Source organism: Takifugu rubripes, chromosome 16, assembly GCF_901000725.2.
Source record: "Takifugu rubripes chromosome 16, fTakRub1.2, whole genome shotgun sequence".
Lineage (NCBI taxonomy): Eukaryota > Metazoa > Chordata > Actinopteri > Tetraodontiformes > Tetraodontidae > Takifugu > Takifugu rubripes.
Window position 1 is genome coordinate 8984176 of NC_042300.1, and position 17069 is coordinate 9001244.

At 40.8% G+C, this 17069-nt stretch overlaps 2 protein-coding genes across 2 annotated transcripts; both read right to left on the bottom strand.

The window, feature by feature from the left end:
• Window positions 1–255: 255 nt before the first annotated feature.
• On the bottom strand, window positions 256–7250 carry smc6 (structural maintenance of chromosomes 6; the record flags this gene model as incomplete). Its single annotated transcript, NM_001032696.1, is given in 26 exon segments — window positions 256–348; window positions 716–868; window positions 1004–1109; window positions 1197–1322; window positions 1408–1553; window positions 1673–1835; window positions 1862–1893; window positions 1948–2069; window positions 2278–2344; window positions 2517–2655; window positions 2731–2891; window positions 3047–3172; window positions 3293–3483; window positions 3579–3757; window positions 3855–4019; window positions 4109–4197; window positions 4326–4472; window positions 4648–4746; window positions 4874–4993; window positions 5084–5185; window positions 5268–5348; window positions 5973–6034; window positions 6162–6298; window positions 6371–6476; window positions 6884–7016; window positions 7125–7250. Coding segments are annotated over 26 exon segments (3171 nt in total), but the record flags the coding sequence as incomplete, so codon positions are not given.
• Window positions 7251–8077: 827 nt separating this feature from the next.
• Window positions 8078–16902, bottom strand: ak9 (adenylate kinase 9). Its single transcript, XM_003971737.3, has 36 exons — window positions 16804–16902; window positions 16600–16697; window positions 16449–16512; window positions 16317–16369; window positions 16132–16228; window positions 15908–16020; window positions 15634–15783; window positions 15345–15467; window positions 15185–15259; window positions 14945–15046; window positions 14714–14853; window positions 14315–14619; window positions 14169–14189; window positions 13937–14055; window positions 13677–13824; window positions 13484–13580; window positions 13308–13381; window positions 13028–13222; window positions 12736–12854; window positions 12465–12665; window positions 12122–12385; window positions 11933–12054; window positions 11585–11804; window positions 11463–11516; window positions 11164–11364; window positions 10808–11026; window positions 10507–10723; window positions 10235–10436; window positions 9990–10136; window positions 9670–9887; window positions 9391–9587; window positions 9133–9302; window positions 8955–9053; window positions 8767–8869; window positions 8528–8642; window positions 8078–8451 (listed from the first exon to the last, which is right to left on the bottom strand). The coding sequence occupies exons 1-36, from the start codon at window positions 16817–16819 to the stop codon at window positions 8243–8245; spliced, it is 5067 nt and encodes a 1688-aa protein (XP_003971786.2). The 5' UTR covers window positions 16820–16902; the 3' UTR covers window positions 8078–8242.
• Between the last annotated feature and the right edge of the window lie 167 nt (window positions 16903–17069).

Sequence of the window (17069 nt, forward strand, 5' to 3'; positions counted from 1 at the left end):
GCATTAAGACACACTGTGAGACTGTTGGCCAAAGCCTCGTTCACCGTTTGCATTTAAAGGGTACCGTAACTGTGGAATAGATTAAAGATCCAACAGATAACAATGAGTTTCATTTTTCAGATGGACCGGCAGAACTGGAACTGAGTCTGGCATCATTGGCCCATAAATACAGTGAAAGTTACACAACTGTTACTGCTCCTAAATGAATCTAAAAAGAAAATAATTTCCTGAGAACATTGTGACCAGTTGGCACCACTAAGGCCCCTCCTCTTCTTGTTCCATTTGGGTCTGGCCACGGACTGGATCATTCAGCTGAACAATGTGGATACGTCTGCATTCCGGAAGAGAGCTGGGGGGGGCAAAAAAAGATAAAAAGCGGTGCAAAAGATGACTGAGCTTGTGCATCTTTCCCTGGAATCTAAACCAGTCAGAATCATTTATGCATAAATTATTTAAAAGTAAATATCCATTAGCCAGATCAATAAAGGCCAGCTATGTGGTCCCAGTGCATTTAGTGTTTACCTCATGCTTTGTGGGGTGAGGAAAATGAACTGTCTATTTTTTTGACTGTCTGCCACCTTTAACATCATGTCTATGGATATCCTCCGGTTCACCATGTCCTGAGTGGAGGAAGAAGCCAAGGATTCAGGTTATCAACAACAATACAGACTCAGATAATAAATGAGCCTTCTTGATTAAAGTGGGGTCTTTTTACCATGTAAACGTCAAACTCGTCCAGACAGCGAAATGGTGCCTCCGTGATGGGCCAAAGAGAGAGAACAAAGCAAACGGTGGAGAAGGAGCGTTCGCCTCCAGACAAGCAGCGCATGTCATTCAAGTCAGCCTTGTTTCCCTGACCCGGCTGCACCTAGAGGAGCGGACAAGATCTGTTTTATTAACCTCTCATTGCTTCTTCCAAGTTTCTGAGCAAACCCAATTTGGTGTAGTATATTGTGGAGGGAAAATTAGACTCAACATGATAAGAGAGAAGCGTTCAACTTACTGAGATAGAGAGGGTTTCATTCTTGTGGTCAAAGGTCATGTTCCCAGTGAAGCCTCTCTGAGCCAGCATGCTATCAAAGTAGTACTTACAGCGTGCCGAGAGGAACCTGAGATGGGTTAGATAAGGGATTAAAAAGAGAAACTGAAATTTACCACAATGACGTTTTCTCTGGCCATTCTGCACTCCAGCATACCTACGAAGTACAGTGTAGGCGTAGAGCCTCTGGTCCATGACACGATCCAGACATTTGATGAAATTGTTGAGGTTCTTGATCTGCTGTGCTTTGTTCGCGTAGCTCTCCAGAGCTTCGTGATACTCCCTAAACGAGGAAGAATTTAGACACCAAAGTTAAACTCTCCTGTAGAGCACCATCTTAAATTCTGATTGGACTGTGGGTAACCTACCTCACAATCTCTTCCCGGTCACCCTGATGTTCCCTCTGGGTTGCAATCTTGACCTTGAGACGGGTGATCTCGACGTCCAGGCTCCTGGCCGTCCGTCGAACCACCAGCTGTTCTGGACAGATTTCTTTGGCCTTGGCTATAGATTCCTGAACCATAAACAATCTATTAATGAGACTTAATCGAGGCACCTCTATGGCACAACTTGCTTCTCGCAGGATGAATTATTCTGTGTTCTCCATCATTAAAATATTCCTCCTAAATTTACCTGAAGCTCCTTCTCTTTGCTAGCCACATTGTTCTCAAGAGTCTTGATGCTGCAGAGATGTGCATTGCGTCTCTCCTCATAGTGTTTCTCATGATGCTTGCATTTCATCACCTCCTGATCAGTCTTGCTCAGCTCTTCCTGCAGAAGGACAAAAAGACAATGCTAAAAGTTGTCCCTCAGTTAAGCTACACCCACAAAATATTGCAAGAAAGACTCGTAAAACATCAAGCAAAATCAGGTAGAAATGTATTCAAATTGAGAAAGTCAGCGAGTCACAATGGAGTCAGCTTAGTTTCTACCTTTTTCACATCAGCCTCCTCAGCTGCTGTGTTTATCAGCTGTTTGTGCTGCTTGTACTCCTGCTCTGCGTTCTCAAAAGCGCTCTTTAGCTCAGCCATCTGCGCTCGGGCCTCATCATACTCAGCACGCTTAGATGAGATCTTGGCAATGATCTCCTGAAGATCTTCCTCCTGTGACAATGCATTAACAGCAGAATGTCGAGACAAGCATTCTGGTTTATTAAATGCCAAAACATTTATTGGTCATCGAATATGTAATATAGAACAACAAGAATCAAAACTTTTCTATACAGACCAGAGGTCTCAGATCCTCAGACTGAGGCTCTTCCACATTTTTTAGATCTGTGAGTTCCAGTTGAAGCTTCATGGTCTTGTTCTAAAATACATGTAATAACATTAAAAAAATGTGTAAATCTGCAACAAGATTTTTTTATTTTATATCTTTAAAAATGGAAGGATTTTTTATTTTATTTTTTTACATCCGATGCATCTTAAATGTATAAATTTAATATGTCGGACCTGTTTTAGGTACTTTGTGAATGTCGTACCTCGGTTGTCTTCTGTTCTGTCTGGGTTCTTCTCAGCAGATCTTGGTTCTCGCTGATGTTCTTGTCTGTACTTCTTATTTGCTGCTGAATGTGAGCGGCCTGAACTTTCTGGGTCTCCATCTCCCTCTTCAGGTGTCTGAAAGAAAAGCATGGCACTTTTCAAATACTTCGAAATGCTACTTCTTTAAAGAAAATGCACATTCCTACAGACCTGATCCCCTCCTCGACATCTTTGGAAAGGAAGTTGGCTCGGGTTTGGTCAGCGGTGTAACTGCGGTTCGTGAAGATCTGATCTCCTTCCACAGAAAAGGCCGAAGTGCAGTTTTGAGGAGGATTTCTGCCTTGCATCACTCTCCGAGCCTCTGTACGATTCTAAACACACAAAAAAACATATCACATCATGACCTCACACCACTAAATCTAAAAAAAAAAAAAAAAAAACCCAAAACAATCAAAGACATTTTTACGCACAGCTATACGTTGGAAAGGTATGCATCTTCTAAAATGTGGTTTTCCAGAGAACTCACCTTGATGAGTAGAATGCACTCTATAGCCCTTTGATCTATCAGGCAATTGGCAACAACTGGATCTTCAATCTCAAGTGCTTGAAGTACAGAGGGATAGTCAGGGTGATTCACTGCCCTGACACAGACAACAAACGACAACCATCAACGATGCGTGAGCTTTTATTCTACCAACAACCTTGTTTTCTGTGAAGAATCTAGTCTGCAATTTAAAGAATACCTTAGAACGTGTCCTTACCTTCTGTGTGTGTCATGGACTTTTGGGAAAAACCTGCTGGTGATGATAGCTGGTCTCCTGCCGTGCTGGAGGACTTTGGTCATTAGGCTCTTGAGCACCCGCTCATCATCATAGTTGTCACAAGTGAAGGCCTGCACCAGGTTTTTCAGACATATTTCTATTGACAGGGCCAGCTCTGGGTCCTTCAGGCTAATAAGATATCCTATGGAAAATTCCTCATCAACTTGCAATATTGTCACAGTCAGACAAGTAAATGCACCATCTAATTATTTATGGAAGACAAATGCCAAGGCTTACCCAGAGGTCCACGTGGTCTGTGCTTGAACTGGCCCTTTTTGTGAGCCTCGTCAATGGCGGCAAGAAGAGCCGGCATTTGGTCACCGAAACGTTGCAGGCGATTGGAGCGACTGCTCTCCATGGACTGCAGTTGTCTTCTGTTGGCATCAATGGACTTCTGGAGCCCTTCCAGCTCTCTCCTTTTAAATAGATTGAATGATTTCATTACATTTCAATGAGTCATTAAGCTAACAGGCTCATAAAATAACAACAAGATATGGTAACCCAGGTTCCTACTTCATTTTTCCTTGGCCCTCTATGGCATGGCGATAAGAATGTTGATACTGCTCAATCTGCTGGCCCAGTGTGGAAGTGTGGTGAGTCAGGTCTTCCAGCGCAGCCTCAATCTGTGCAATACGCTCCATCCTGGCCTGGCTCTCTGCTCCAGTGGCCTGGCTAATGCTGGAGGACCAGATGTCAGAGGCAGACAACACACAAATGGGTTTTAAGATGAATACAGCAGAATACAACACAGATGTCCAAACAAGTACCTCAGACTTAGATCATTGATCTTGGAGGACAGTTGGGCCTTATCCTTCTCCAGGTCTCTTAGTATAGCTTTGTGTCTGTGGACTGTAACCTGGCTCAGGCACAGAATGCAAAATTAGAACCTCCTTTTTACATGGATAACCGATTTATATGTACAGCATGGTACAAAAGTGTAAAGTATTCATTTTATGAAGTTCTAATGAGAGTCCAAACACAAACCTCACAGGACTTGAGGTCGGCATTTCTTCTCTGGACCTCGGTTTTAAATTCAGTACATTTGGACTGGAGTTCTGAGACTTGTTGGGTGATCTCTTCCAACTGTTCGTGGCTTTGCTTCTGCTTCCCTTCAGCAACTTCCACCTTTTTCTAAATTATTATACAAAAGAATATTACTGAAGTCTACAATATCAAAGTTTTCAAAACAATTCTGTAACTTATCAGTGTGCAGGCAGGAGATAATAAATGCTATTCAATAGTTGATTTAAACACACAAGCAATAGGCCTAAATATAAAAAGCAAAAATAGCTAAACTGAGACTTACTTTCCATTCATCCACTTTCTCATTAAATTTATTTGTAGCACATCTGTCTGATTCCAGCTTCTCTTTCATTGGTTCAAACTCCTTCTCCACTTCCCCAACCTGCATAAATTAATTAAGAATAGTTCTGTGAGCGGTTTATACTGCCAAGAAAAACTTGGTACGTTATATGTTAGGAGGAAACAACAGAAATGATTTCCAGAGCAAAAAAACTTGAAGATGAGCTCACCAAAGCCCAAGCCATCTGCTTCTTCAACTCTTCCAGTTTGGTGTACATCTCGTTAACCGATGCCAGGCTCTTGTAACGGTCTTCTTTTTCCAAGTAGTCCCTCTTCAAATCTTTCAAACACTGTTATTTGAATAAAAATGTTTTTTTATGGCATGTTACATTAGTTTAGACTTCAAAACAAATAAATAACTGATCCCGAGTCATTCTCACTTCACTGTGCTGTTCGACTTTATCCACTGTGACAGATTTAGTTGATTTAATGTGGACAAAGTCGTCTTTCATCTGCTCCAACTGGGTCGCTTTCATAAAAAACTGAAAGGGGAAAAAATAATCTGTTTAGCAACTGATAATTAGAAACCTGTTTTTGTATTTGACACACCGATAGTTAATTTACCTTGTATTTCTCTGCCCCTCCTTTGGAGTGAAGAAAGTACTTACTCATCTCCTGGGTGAGAATAGTAACTGGATTGTTCACCTTTGAGGGAACAAAAATGTATTCAATGTTATGAAAAAAACACTTTCACAGTCGACCATAAGGTTCTCCTCTCCAAACTGGCCACTTTCAACTTCTCCCTATTAGCGCTACGCTGGTTTGAAGCTTACCTAATAGATGTCAAGATGTTATTGTTAACAACCATATAATAAAAACAGGAGCATCTGTCTGGTTTTCTGCATAGTTTAGCTCCTCTTCCACAGAATTAATTCATAAACCAATGCCATAACACTTCCCATAACACTCACTTCCCACCCACATTAAAGATAAACATATAAACTCCAGTTTTACAGCTGTTACATATAATGTGTGGTTGCTTCACTTTTCTTTTAATCTTGATTTAGCTTGTAACTTAGCTGTCCTATTACTGTCTTTTTAATTTACTAATTTTTAATTAGTAATATATATATATTTTTTTTTTAGGCTGCCTATTATTATCGGGCCAGGGACTACAGCAAGACATTAGTCATATTGGCTAAAGTTGTATTTTTTTTTAACTGTTATTCATTCAGTTAATTAGGATTGGCCACAAAATAAACCAATAAATTGTTCCAATTTTTGTTGAGGTCATAGAAGCTAAACTGCCTGACACAATTTGGCACATACCTGTATATTATAGTAGTCTAAGATGGTCACAAGGTCTTCCTTTTTGGTTGAGATAATATGACCTATTGGAGGAAAAATAAAAACATGATTATGATCCCGTAACCTTAGAAAAAAACAACAACTTGTCATTACCTAATTATTATTTAAACTACCAGCAGCAGGTGAGAATTAAATATAGATTCACATTACCTGACTGACTTTTCAGTTTATACGTCCTTATTCCCTCACGTGTTATTTTCTGGTCGATAACGATAGCTTGGCCGTAAACTTCAGGTTTGTAGGCATCCTTTCCAATGTTATTCAGGGTTATTGATACAACAGCAAAGCTGAGGAAAGGAAAAAATAGAATTTTACTTTTTCATTTTTAACAGATCTTGCCTTTGAGTTGCAGTGTGTACCTTTCTCCCTCTTTCACAAAGCCTTTCAAGGAGGAACCTCTATTTGTTGCTTGTGCATTACCTCCTAAGGCAACTATGAGTCCAGTCAGAATGGCACTCTTCCCACCTGCACATAAGCAAATAGAAAACATGTTAACAACATACGCACCAACCCCTAACGTCCTGTATTTTGCTTCTCCTCAGACTGACAATCTGATTTTATTAATTAAATTGTCATTTTGAGGAAAAGCAGTGTGTTAAAAAGGACTCAAACAACTGGCAGACCTGCGGTTAAGTAACCTGGTGAAGCCTGTTCCCACATTATCTTAAGTTTACTAAGCAATGCCTTCTGATTTTAAATTTAACAGGCATTTACGGTAGTAGTGGTGTGATTAGAGTTCTCAGTATTAAAATCAAGATGAGAGAGAGCAATGAACGTAAATAAAGCCAAGTTACTTAACTGAATATGGTTGGAGTTGTGGTAGTTTTTTTAGTAGCCATTTTTATAACATTGGGTGAATAAAAGTGACTCACTTCCATTCTTGCCAACAATGAAGTTGACATTGGATCCAAACGCAAACGGGCCGAGGTTAGCGTGGCACATGAAGTTATTCAGCGTGATGCTTTTTACAATCCCCACATCGCTCACATCACCACTGGGCAACACCTACAGAGATCAATGGGTCATAACTGATGCACCAATATACTACACGTGGATGATGTTTTTTTTTTCTGATAAAAACATGGGGTTCTGCAGCATGTCAATGACAACTACCTGGGGACATAGTCGTTCAACGTCCTGATCGCGGTCATCAGCATCCTCGCTGTCCTCCTCCTCCTCCACAGGTCTGGCCCTCTTGGTAGACTTGTCATGGGTCGAGATGCTCTTCCTTTTTGACATCTTGCGCACACAGCCTGGCTTATATTGGGGAAAACGAAACTGACGGACAAACAAAGAGCACAAATTTGCTCATATCGACGAGCGTTCAGTCAAGAAATTAACTCAAGCAAGATAAAAAAAAAAGGTTAGGGTTAAGGTAAGCAATGATATTAAAAGGAGTTGACGGCAAATTAGTTTTTGTAGTATTGACAGCGTATGCAACAAACTAAAAAAAAACAGTGACGAAGCTGGGTGAACTATTGGTTTAAACTGCATGTAAATCATGGGCTGTTACCTGACGTTCGTAAATGATGTCCAAGGGAAGGGGCCACAAAGACGGAGCAGTTTTCCCCGGAACTGGGACCGAACTCCGAATTCGCGCCCACCCTGAAACTAGTAGTACGGCGACGCAGGGGCGAATTTCTTCTTCGTCTGAAATAGTGGTAGATCCAGCAGCGTCACGGTGAAATACCGCCACCAACTGGACTGGAGGACAAGCGGTAACTCGGAGAAACAAGTTAAGTGGATAAAAAGAAAGGCTGAATTAGTTTTATTTTGGAAAGACTTAAGAATATAAGAATTGGCATTGGCCTATTCTGACATACAATGAACACACGTTCATGTTTCAAACTTTCAAGGACTCTATAACCACTTGATATACAGTACATGTACCATAAGGTAATTTGGTCAGTAGTCAGTCCAGTAACGTTTTATTTTTCTTTCAGCCCAATAAGTTAAAAAAAAAAAAAAATCATTAATTTGCTTGTGAGCCTTGGGTGCCATTGTATATTGTCCTGCAATCCCCATTCCTCTGCCTCCCCAAGCACAAAAAAGCCGGTGAAAATGGATGGATGGGAATAAAATTTATTTGAAGAATGCAAACATTTTCAGAAACAATTTTTCTTATTTGGGGTTGATTTTTGTTTTTAATTTATAATATTTACTTATACTCTCCCAATGAGGTCTGGCAGATATTCACACAAATAAGAGCAGTATGGATTGAAAACAAGCAGTTAAATGATACTGTTGGGTTTTGGCGAGACTCTCAAAGCCGAAAACCTGTTCAGTTTAAACTCAAAGTCGATGGGCCTTTCATTGGGGGGCTTGTAGTCGCCTTTCATTATTGAGCCGAGGTAGGGAACAAGTGCGCAGTCCTCTTCAAACAAAGCCAACTTCTTTCTGTACTGCTCTCTGTTGCGTGTCGTACTGTTGTGGTTGAACGCTATAAGATATGATGATAAATTCCTTAATTGAAAAGAGAAGTTGATGTGATTATGCGCTTTTTCCATCTAACTCACCTTTCAGATAGAGAGCAACATAGATGAGTGCAGATTTTTGTATATTGATGAAGGGATACTTGGGTTTGAGGCATCCAACAGCTGTCATGGCCTTGATTATTGCTTCTGACACACCCTAAAATCATACACACAAAACCAACCAACCAAATCAAGCCACAGACATACAGTGATGGTGACCAAAAGCCAGCACAATTCAGAAATATGGTAACATTTTTCTTCGATGTTTAACTGTGTCTGACCTGTTCCAGGTAGCCCAATACTGGGAGGGATGTGAGGCTCACAGGTTCACAAACAGGAGGAACCTTCACAGGCAGCTTTGGGATCAAATAGGTTTCAGGAGTCCTTGAGTGACAAACAGATCAATATGTTCAGTTAATTGGCTGAAATCTACATGAATCAAAGATTTGACATGCAAGGATTTGCAAACCTCATAAACTTGTGCCGCTTTTGCTCCGTCTCAAAGAAATAGATCTTTCCCCTGTATTCTGCTGCATAGTTAATCTTTCCTTGAACTAGTGCCTCATATCTGTGGGTAGATTCATTTTAGATGTTAAAAAACACATTTAAAATTAGACTAAGATGGCCTATTAGTTTTAAATGAGTACCTTTGTTTTCCCTCAAGAAAGGTTACTGAGCAGAAACCCTTCATCTCAACTTGCTGAGGGAATCTGTTTTTCACCTGGATCTCAGTTAGCTTTGCTGGTAGCTGGTCGGGAGGTGGGAGAGTGTGGGGGCAGCCAAGAGTCACAAACTCATCTGGAGTAAGCAGAAATCTCTGTGGTTGAGAGCAAGATGCATGTTGTTTAGAGTGTGATGTAAACTATGACACATGGATTGATGCTCTTTGTTCAACACTTTCTGACCTCTAGGTGGTTTTTGCCACACATCTTGTAATAGTGCCCCCTGTGCTCAGCTGCGTGGGTTAAAGCTTCATCCTCAGAGCAGTCAAACAGGTGGTGATGTAAGGCCAGGCAGACTGGGCAGTACAGGCCAAACTCTCCAAGGTGACACTGCAGCTCTTTGGGAGTGATGCAGAGTCTGTTGATGCAGGCTGCTTGTCCTGTTAAAATCAAGGAGGGAGAGATTACACATGTTCTCTTACTTCAAGCTTGAAGAGTGGTCAGTATCTGTCAGAATTTTACCTTTGCGTGTTCTCTCAAGGTAGCTGCGGATATATTTCATGCTAATGCTGACTTCCGTTAAAATGCAGTCCCAGATCCACCATTTGCTTTTCAAGCCGCTGACCTGGATCCAATTCTGATACTCTTTCCGGAAGTACCGTCTCACATGCTCGACCTCCTGCTTGTAGCAGGCGCAACGGATGTGAAGGATCTCTGCACTGTTGTGCATCAGGTGAAGCCTGCAGTAAAAGAGCTTTTTTTTTTGCATACGTTTTGAAGGTATGTACACGAAAATGCAAAAGGTCGTGATTAATAGTAATGAAAGATGCAAATGCTCTGACTTTTTAGGCCTCATCTTGTCAGCAAGGCCTCTTTTTAGCACCTCCACTGTGTCGAGCTCCAGTTCTACTATTATCATGGGGGTAATGCTTCGAGATCCCATCAGCTTTGCCTGTTTAAGCGTCATTGGAAAACCATCCAACACATATCTGAACATACCATCAAGCAGAAATAACAAGAAAGTCAAGATTTACATTTCTAAAATACCTCAATTAGCTTCAAAGAAAGAGACCTTATGCCATCTTACCCACGAGTGCTGCAGACTGAACTCAAGAGCACCACTTCTAGACACTGGATTGCCAGTTCATCAGGCACAACAAGACCCTGGGTGAGATAATTCTGCATCTGGCCAACCAGATGAGTGCACTTCTGAGTGTTGAGCACCTTTCGCATGACGCTGCCAATGGATAACCGGGCCAAGCCATACTTTTGAGCAAACATCTGTGCAACTAGAGTGAAACATCAAGGCAGTGAATACATGACCCAAAAGATGTTTGAGAAAGTTGTCTTGAGTCTCACCAGTAGTTTTCCCCGATTTTGGCGGTCCAACAACAGCTATTTTAATGGGTGGGGCTGGGCTGGGCTTGGGCTGTCTGAGGTACTTCAAGGGGTTCAACATAAAAGTGTTGCGGTTCCCCACAGATGTAAAGAAGTAGATAAACTGATTCAAAAGCAGGGGATATGAACTGTTGGGAGGCCAAAGCAGTGGGTGGATCATATCCCAATTTTTGTGTTGCTATAGAAAAGCATGAGATAAAATATGTGGTGATACATTTCAAAGGTTATTTGACATATTAAGTCATTAATGAATAATGCGGACCTCTACAGGATCCCAGCAGCCAAATCCACTGTGGTGCTTATAAGAAGAGAGCAGCAGATTTTGTGCCAGTGTGCATGAGATTGGATGGGATTTGTGGAAGAGTGACTCCCTGTTTGTCACTAGGGGTTGGATTTCTTGGATAAGCTGACGCTGCACAACCCGCAGTCTTTGAGATGTGTTGATTGTCATTTTTGGGATGTTCTTTTCACTCAAATGCTCCTGGCAACAACAGAAGACAAAATAAACAGAAGCACAACAGGCAAATGTATTAAATATGTAGCCGATTCTCTGTTTGTATCCAGAATGACAATAAAGCTTATATTTAGAAACATCTGGCATTCTGTGTTCTTTTGTACCACAAGTTCAGAGAGGTTTTCTTGATCCGCCGCAAAACGCTTCTCTATCTCTTTCTCCATCCTGTCTGATGCCTCCTCCACAGTCTCTTCCTTTTCTAAATACACTGGATCTTCATCTGGAGGAAACTCTTCATCCAGAATGGCTTCCAAATTATCCTCTACATTGTCTGCAGTGCCTTCCGTCTCATTGTCATTACTTAACTAATATGGGAAATGGACATGTTGGGATTCTTTTGAGATGATGACACCATAACGATGCACTTGCTTTTGCATTTGTTACACTCACCCTTTTTTCTCACCTTTTTTTTATGTTCTTCCCAGAGTTCAGCTCTCCTTTTGGCAATGGTCTCCTCCTAATGGGTAGAACAGTTTGGATGATGAAGCCTATAAAAGTCTTCTTATCCAGCTGTTACTGCCTTACCCGATTCTTCTTCTGTAGTTCTCGAAGGATGCTCCTCTGTTTTTCACGCTGTTCGTGCTGGACTTGCCACTTTGACAAGTACAGCGGCAACAGACGCATCTGAACATCTGAGACGTCCACCTCCATTACTACCACCAGGTCAGGGAACAGCTGTTGCTGAATCATGTACTCCAGCTCCTCAGAATTGTTGGGGAAGCCTTCCAAAATAAAACCAGTAGACCTGCCATGTGACAACAGAGGCAGAGTTTTTCAATTTATATTAATGAAGGCATCAAATTGCATATTTCTGATGTGGATTTTGATCAATCTGAATTGTGTTATTATTTTCTGTAATGTGTATTTTTTCACCTGTATGGTTCCTCTTCCCAATATGGTTTGAGGATGTTATCAAGGATCTCTGGACTCAGTGGATCTCTAACAGACAGGTAGGATTTGATGGCTGTTTCCTCCTCAGTCAATATCACTTCCTCCTTTTAAATGATCATCATAATATAATTTGAGATATGTTAATATACAGAGCAATCTAATGTTGCTGACCTGAATTGTGGCAGCAATGTCCTCATCTGTGTCCTCTCCTCTGGCTTCTTTTATCAGGGCTACCAAGAGAGCCAAAGAATCTGCTGCTGCTGAATCCTCCTCATCAGCATGAAGAATCCTTTCCTTAGTTTTGGCAATTATCAGCATTTGAAGAAGCTCCCTGAACTTAATATAGAAGATGTCAAGTTGCTTGGCAAGCCACTCTCCAATAGTGGTCTTACCTGCTCCTCTAGGCCCAAGAATAAATATCCGCAGGGCCGGAGGCTTTAATTAAAAAAAGGAAAAAACATAAGTATTTTTTCCCATAAATGTGACCTTATTTCACTTTACTTGTTAATAGTACCTGAAGAGGGTTGGTCTGTGCAACAAATTGCTTTGGGTTTTGAAGAAAGGAGTCTCTGGCTTCTGGGCTAAAGAAAAAGAAAGTCCTCTCACGGTACCTTGCTGCGATTTTGTCACTACAGCGACACAGCACATTGTGCGTTTTTAAGGCCACGGGGCAGAAATGATAGGTATCGCCAAATAATCTGGATGTCGTGTCTTCCTGTGTTTATGGAGAGGGAGGGGATGTTAAGCACCACACAAAAGGTGATGAAAAGTTCACATTTCCTCACCTCATTTTTCTCTTCATCTTCACTACTGCCTTTCTCCAGCTCAGTTAAGGCTTTCATATCCTCCAATTCTTGATCCAAGTCCACATCTGACATCTCCCAGGGAACATACTGAAATGGTTCTTCAAGTCATGCAAGTAACAAGAAGATAAAATTAATTTTGTTTACATTATTAACTCAATTAAATCAACATTAACACATACATTATGTAACTACTTGTTTTAATTAATATAAGAGATGTGAGAGTAATTTATCTGGATGGAGGGAAGAATGGACACGACTTTTTTGCTCTCACTTTCCATCTGATGGATCATCTCTTGAAGGAGGACCTCAGGGCTCTTGTCACCAATCTCCAGCTCAGAGACAGCAACAGATGGAGGACACTGCATTAGCTCCCACTCATTCACAAACTGCTGCAGCTGCAGTTTACAGTCGTTCATCTCGGGGCCGTCGGGATAACCAAAATCACAGTGATCGAGCAGTGCCAAGCCTTGACACACAGCAAAAAAGATGAAAACAGAGGGAGATTGTTTATCCTGGATAATCATGGGACCCAAATCACAAGACATAAATACCTTTGTTTTCTTCATCCATTGACTTGATTTCTGACCGCTCAGCATCTAGATCTGAGTCTTCCTCCTCTTGTTGGCTGTAATTAGAACAAGTGCACACAACCGCAGCATTAATGGTCCATTTCAGCGATAAGATCCCCCTTCCTAAAAGCACATAGTGTCTTGGCACCTGCACTTACAAGCCAATAGTCTGGTTTTCTGTTTGTTCCCTCAGCATCCTCTTGATCACAGCTTTGTCAATGCTCTCCTTGTTCAACTCATACAGCCTCTTCAGAACTGCTCAAAACATTAAAATGACACATCAATTCTATTAAAGCTCATCATTGATTAGGTTGGATAGAAAATTGTTTGCATTGTTTCTGAGTCTCACACCATGATTTTCATCAGTGTCACTAAGACACAATAGACAGTCTGGCAAGATTCCAGATTCCTGCAAGTCCTGCATTTGGGAATTGGTTCTGGGAAAGTTGTCAAGCACCCAGCCAGGCTTGATATCCCTGTCAGATTCAGCATCTTCAATCTGGAAATATTTTAACAGATTTGAAAACATACTAAATACATTCCAATCACACAATACATAAAACAGTATTTAATTTTCCTAGATTTCCTTTATTAGAGATGTTTTGATGTACCTCTTCTACATGCTGCAGCAGTACTTCAGTATACAGACTGTCAGGGGCTGTGCTCATCTGTCTGGCTTCCTCTAAAGCCCTGAGCACCATGTCTTGTACTTCTGGATGATTCTCTGTCACTGAAAACAGCAGAAAACTGACAATAATTTTCAATAGTTCAGAAAAAAGAGGACATGGTATAGCTATCAATTAAAAAAAAGCCTTCAAGGGACCTGCTGTTTTAACATCTCACCTTCTGTTGCATCCATTTCATCTAATGAAGAAAAAGGTCAGATAATCAATCAAATGTATTATGATGATATGTTTACAACTATCAAACTAGATTTCTTTGTAGAGTTTTCCAATTGGAGGATTTTGGAGGTAAGTACGTTAACTTGCCTGACTCTATTTCCATCTGGATTTTCTCAATAGCGTCCCGCGTGGTCTCTTCTTTGACCTTGTCAAGCCTCTCCTTCTCAATCTTGGCCAGTACTGGCTGCACTAATGCGTCCATATCAATCACCACCACATTGTAGTGCTGCGCTAGAAGTTTACACATGGTGCTCTTCCCTGCCTGCGGGGCTCCAATGATGGAAACCCTGCAAGGGGGTCTGGGCATTGGAGGAAGCAAATATGTTCGAGGGTTTATGATGAACTTCTTGTAGGCCTCCTGAGATGAGATGATGTAAAACTTGTCTCTGAAACTGTAGTTTGAGAACAAAGAGAAAGTTTTGATCTTTTAAGCCATCCACGCTTGAATAGGAGAGGAATTTGTCATATGATTTACAGATAACGCACCCTACAGAAAATTCAGGAATGCCAGGAATCATCCTGCCCTCCTTCAATGCAACGGGACAAATGTGGCCCCAGCGGCTTCTTCTCCATGCAAAGCCGGGGGCCACAGTCTTTAAGGTGCTCATATGTCTGAGTAAAGCCTCCTAGGAAAAGAAGCAAGTCAAGTTAAAGTTTCACTTCGTTTGAGAGTCATTTAAATTTTTCATATGAAGCCAAATAAATGTGTTCATGGACTGTGTCAATATCTTCTGGCAATTCTGTATCATCAGGCTGCTGGAGGAGGACTGGAACAGGCACAGGATTTAATGCCATGGAATTTAGGTAGATCATCACAGACTGAAGACAGAAAACAGCAATTTAAAATAGTCCCACACTAAAGTCCCAAACAGTCATGCCTCCTACTGACAGAAGGCTGATGCAACAATATAATAGAACATATCAAGATGAAAAAAAAATTAAAATTGAGGCTCTTACAGAATGCAGGTCTTCAGGAATGTTTTGTCCATCCAGCTCCAAAAGATAGACAGGGTGGTGTTCTGCTATGAAGTCCTAAAAAATATAAATGTATTATTACCCTGCGGAATGAATCATACAGCATACTTAGTTTTACAGCATTTCAGACTGGATAACTCACCTCCAGCAGTCTTAGTATGCTAGATTTATAAATGTTGATTCGACACATTGCATTTCTCTTTGAATTTTCTGGTAACCACACCAACTGGTCATAAATAACCTTTTTGGATTTCTTTGCTATAGCCTGTAAACAAACAATGGACACTGATAATAGTTAAAATTTAATTTAATATGAAATATAAAAAGTATGGGGAAAATGATGAGGGTGGAATTGGAAAAAAAACACTACATATACAATACAACAGAAGAATGCAGCACACCGTAATCATTAGAAATCTACACAATCTTACCTGTTCTTCCCGATCCTCCGCTTCCTCATCATTTTTGCCTTTTCCTCTGAAAAGCTCCTGTGGGTTCCACTGATCCCTGGTGTACAGCCGCCCTGTCTTTGGGCACTGCTTCACACCAGACAGCCTGTTTACTAAATCCTTGTCTGCACACTGTTGAAAGATTGTTAGGGTGTTGCTCATCATTCCACTCTTGTCAGAATATCAACTTTTCATTTTAAAATTAACAGAGTAAAACAGTTGCACAGTGACCAAATGCAGAAGATGAGTGTCAGACCTTGATGTTAATGATGAAATCAGGTGGTAATCTGAGGTTTTTAATCACATCAATCTGCTCCTGTACCGTCATGCATTCGTCTGACAAGAACGGCAGGCAGCAGAGGACGTATCCTGTTGTATCACATACAGCATGGACAGAATTAGATCTTCTGGTGTGGTGTCAGTCTGCTGTGCAATACATGCTATTTGTAGTTTTGCTTAAAACGGTGTTGCAGAAAGTACCATAGTGGTCAATATCTGGTGAGTTCAGTCTGGCAATAATCAGTTCAAGAACCAAGTCCTCTGGTGCCACCCCCCCTTCAGATAATTTATTTAAAAGCTGGGAAAAGAAAATGTGTAATTTATCAAACATATTTTAAAAGAAAAAAAGCAACAATTTATTGAATGTGATTTCATAAGAAACTCACCTCTATGCCTTCTCTCGTCTCATTTTTGATGTGCGTCATGAGCAGGTCTGTGTCTGAAACATCATAAAAGTGGACGGAAAAGTATTTGAGTTTCAAGAAATTTGGAAATGGAGGTAAAATGCAGCAACTCACCATCAATTAGGATACAGTTCCAAGTCTCAGCTATTCTTTTAGCCAGGGTGGATTTACCGACACCCTGTCACAAAGAGAAAAAGGAGAAAGAGTCGAGTATCATATGTGTGGTTGCCTGGTGGTAGGGAAAGTAAAGAAATAGTAAAAGTACCGGTCTCCCAAGTATGATGAAGCATGTGGGCTTAACGCGAAGACTTTCTGTCTCAAATTCATCTTCTACCAGGTTGTCCACTAAGCGACATTTCTGGTCTATAATGAATAAAATTATCGAGAACAATTCATGAGCCGAAAGTCAAAAACCCGTATTATCAGACTACGTACTGTTAGTCGTTATAAATAAGTGCTACATACTTACCAATCACTTCATACATTTTGTATGTGTTTTAGATAGTCTTTTAACTAATTTTCGTTATGAGTTCGAGTTAGCTGACTCGTGTTTGGTGTCCATGAAAACGGTTACCATAGCAACTAGCGTAGGTTGTAGGTATACCACAATTTATTTATATGGCGGAAATGATGCATTACTCCATTATTCTAAATAATTGTACACGTTCATTGTTTCATGCAGGTCTGAACATTTTGCTTCGTGATGGATTTAAATGTTATTTGTTTTTAAAGTAT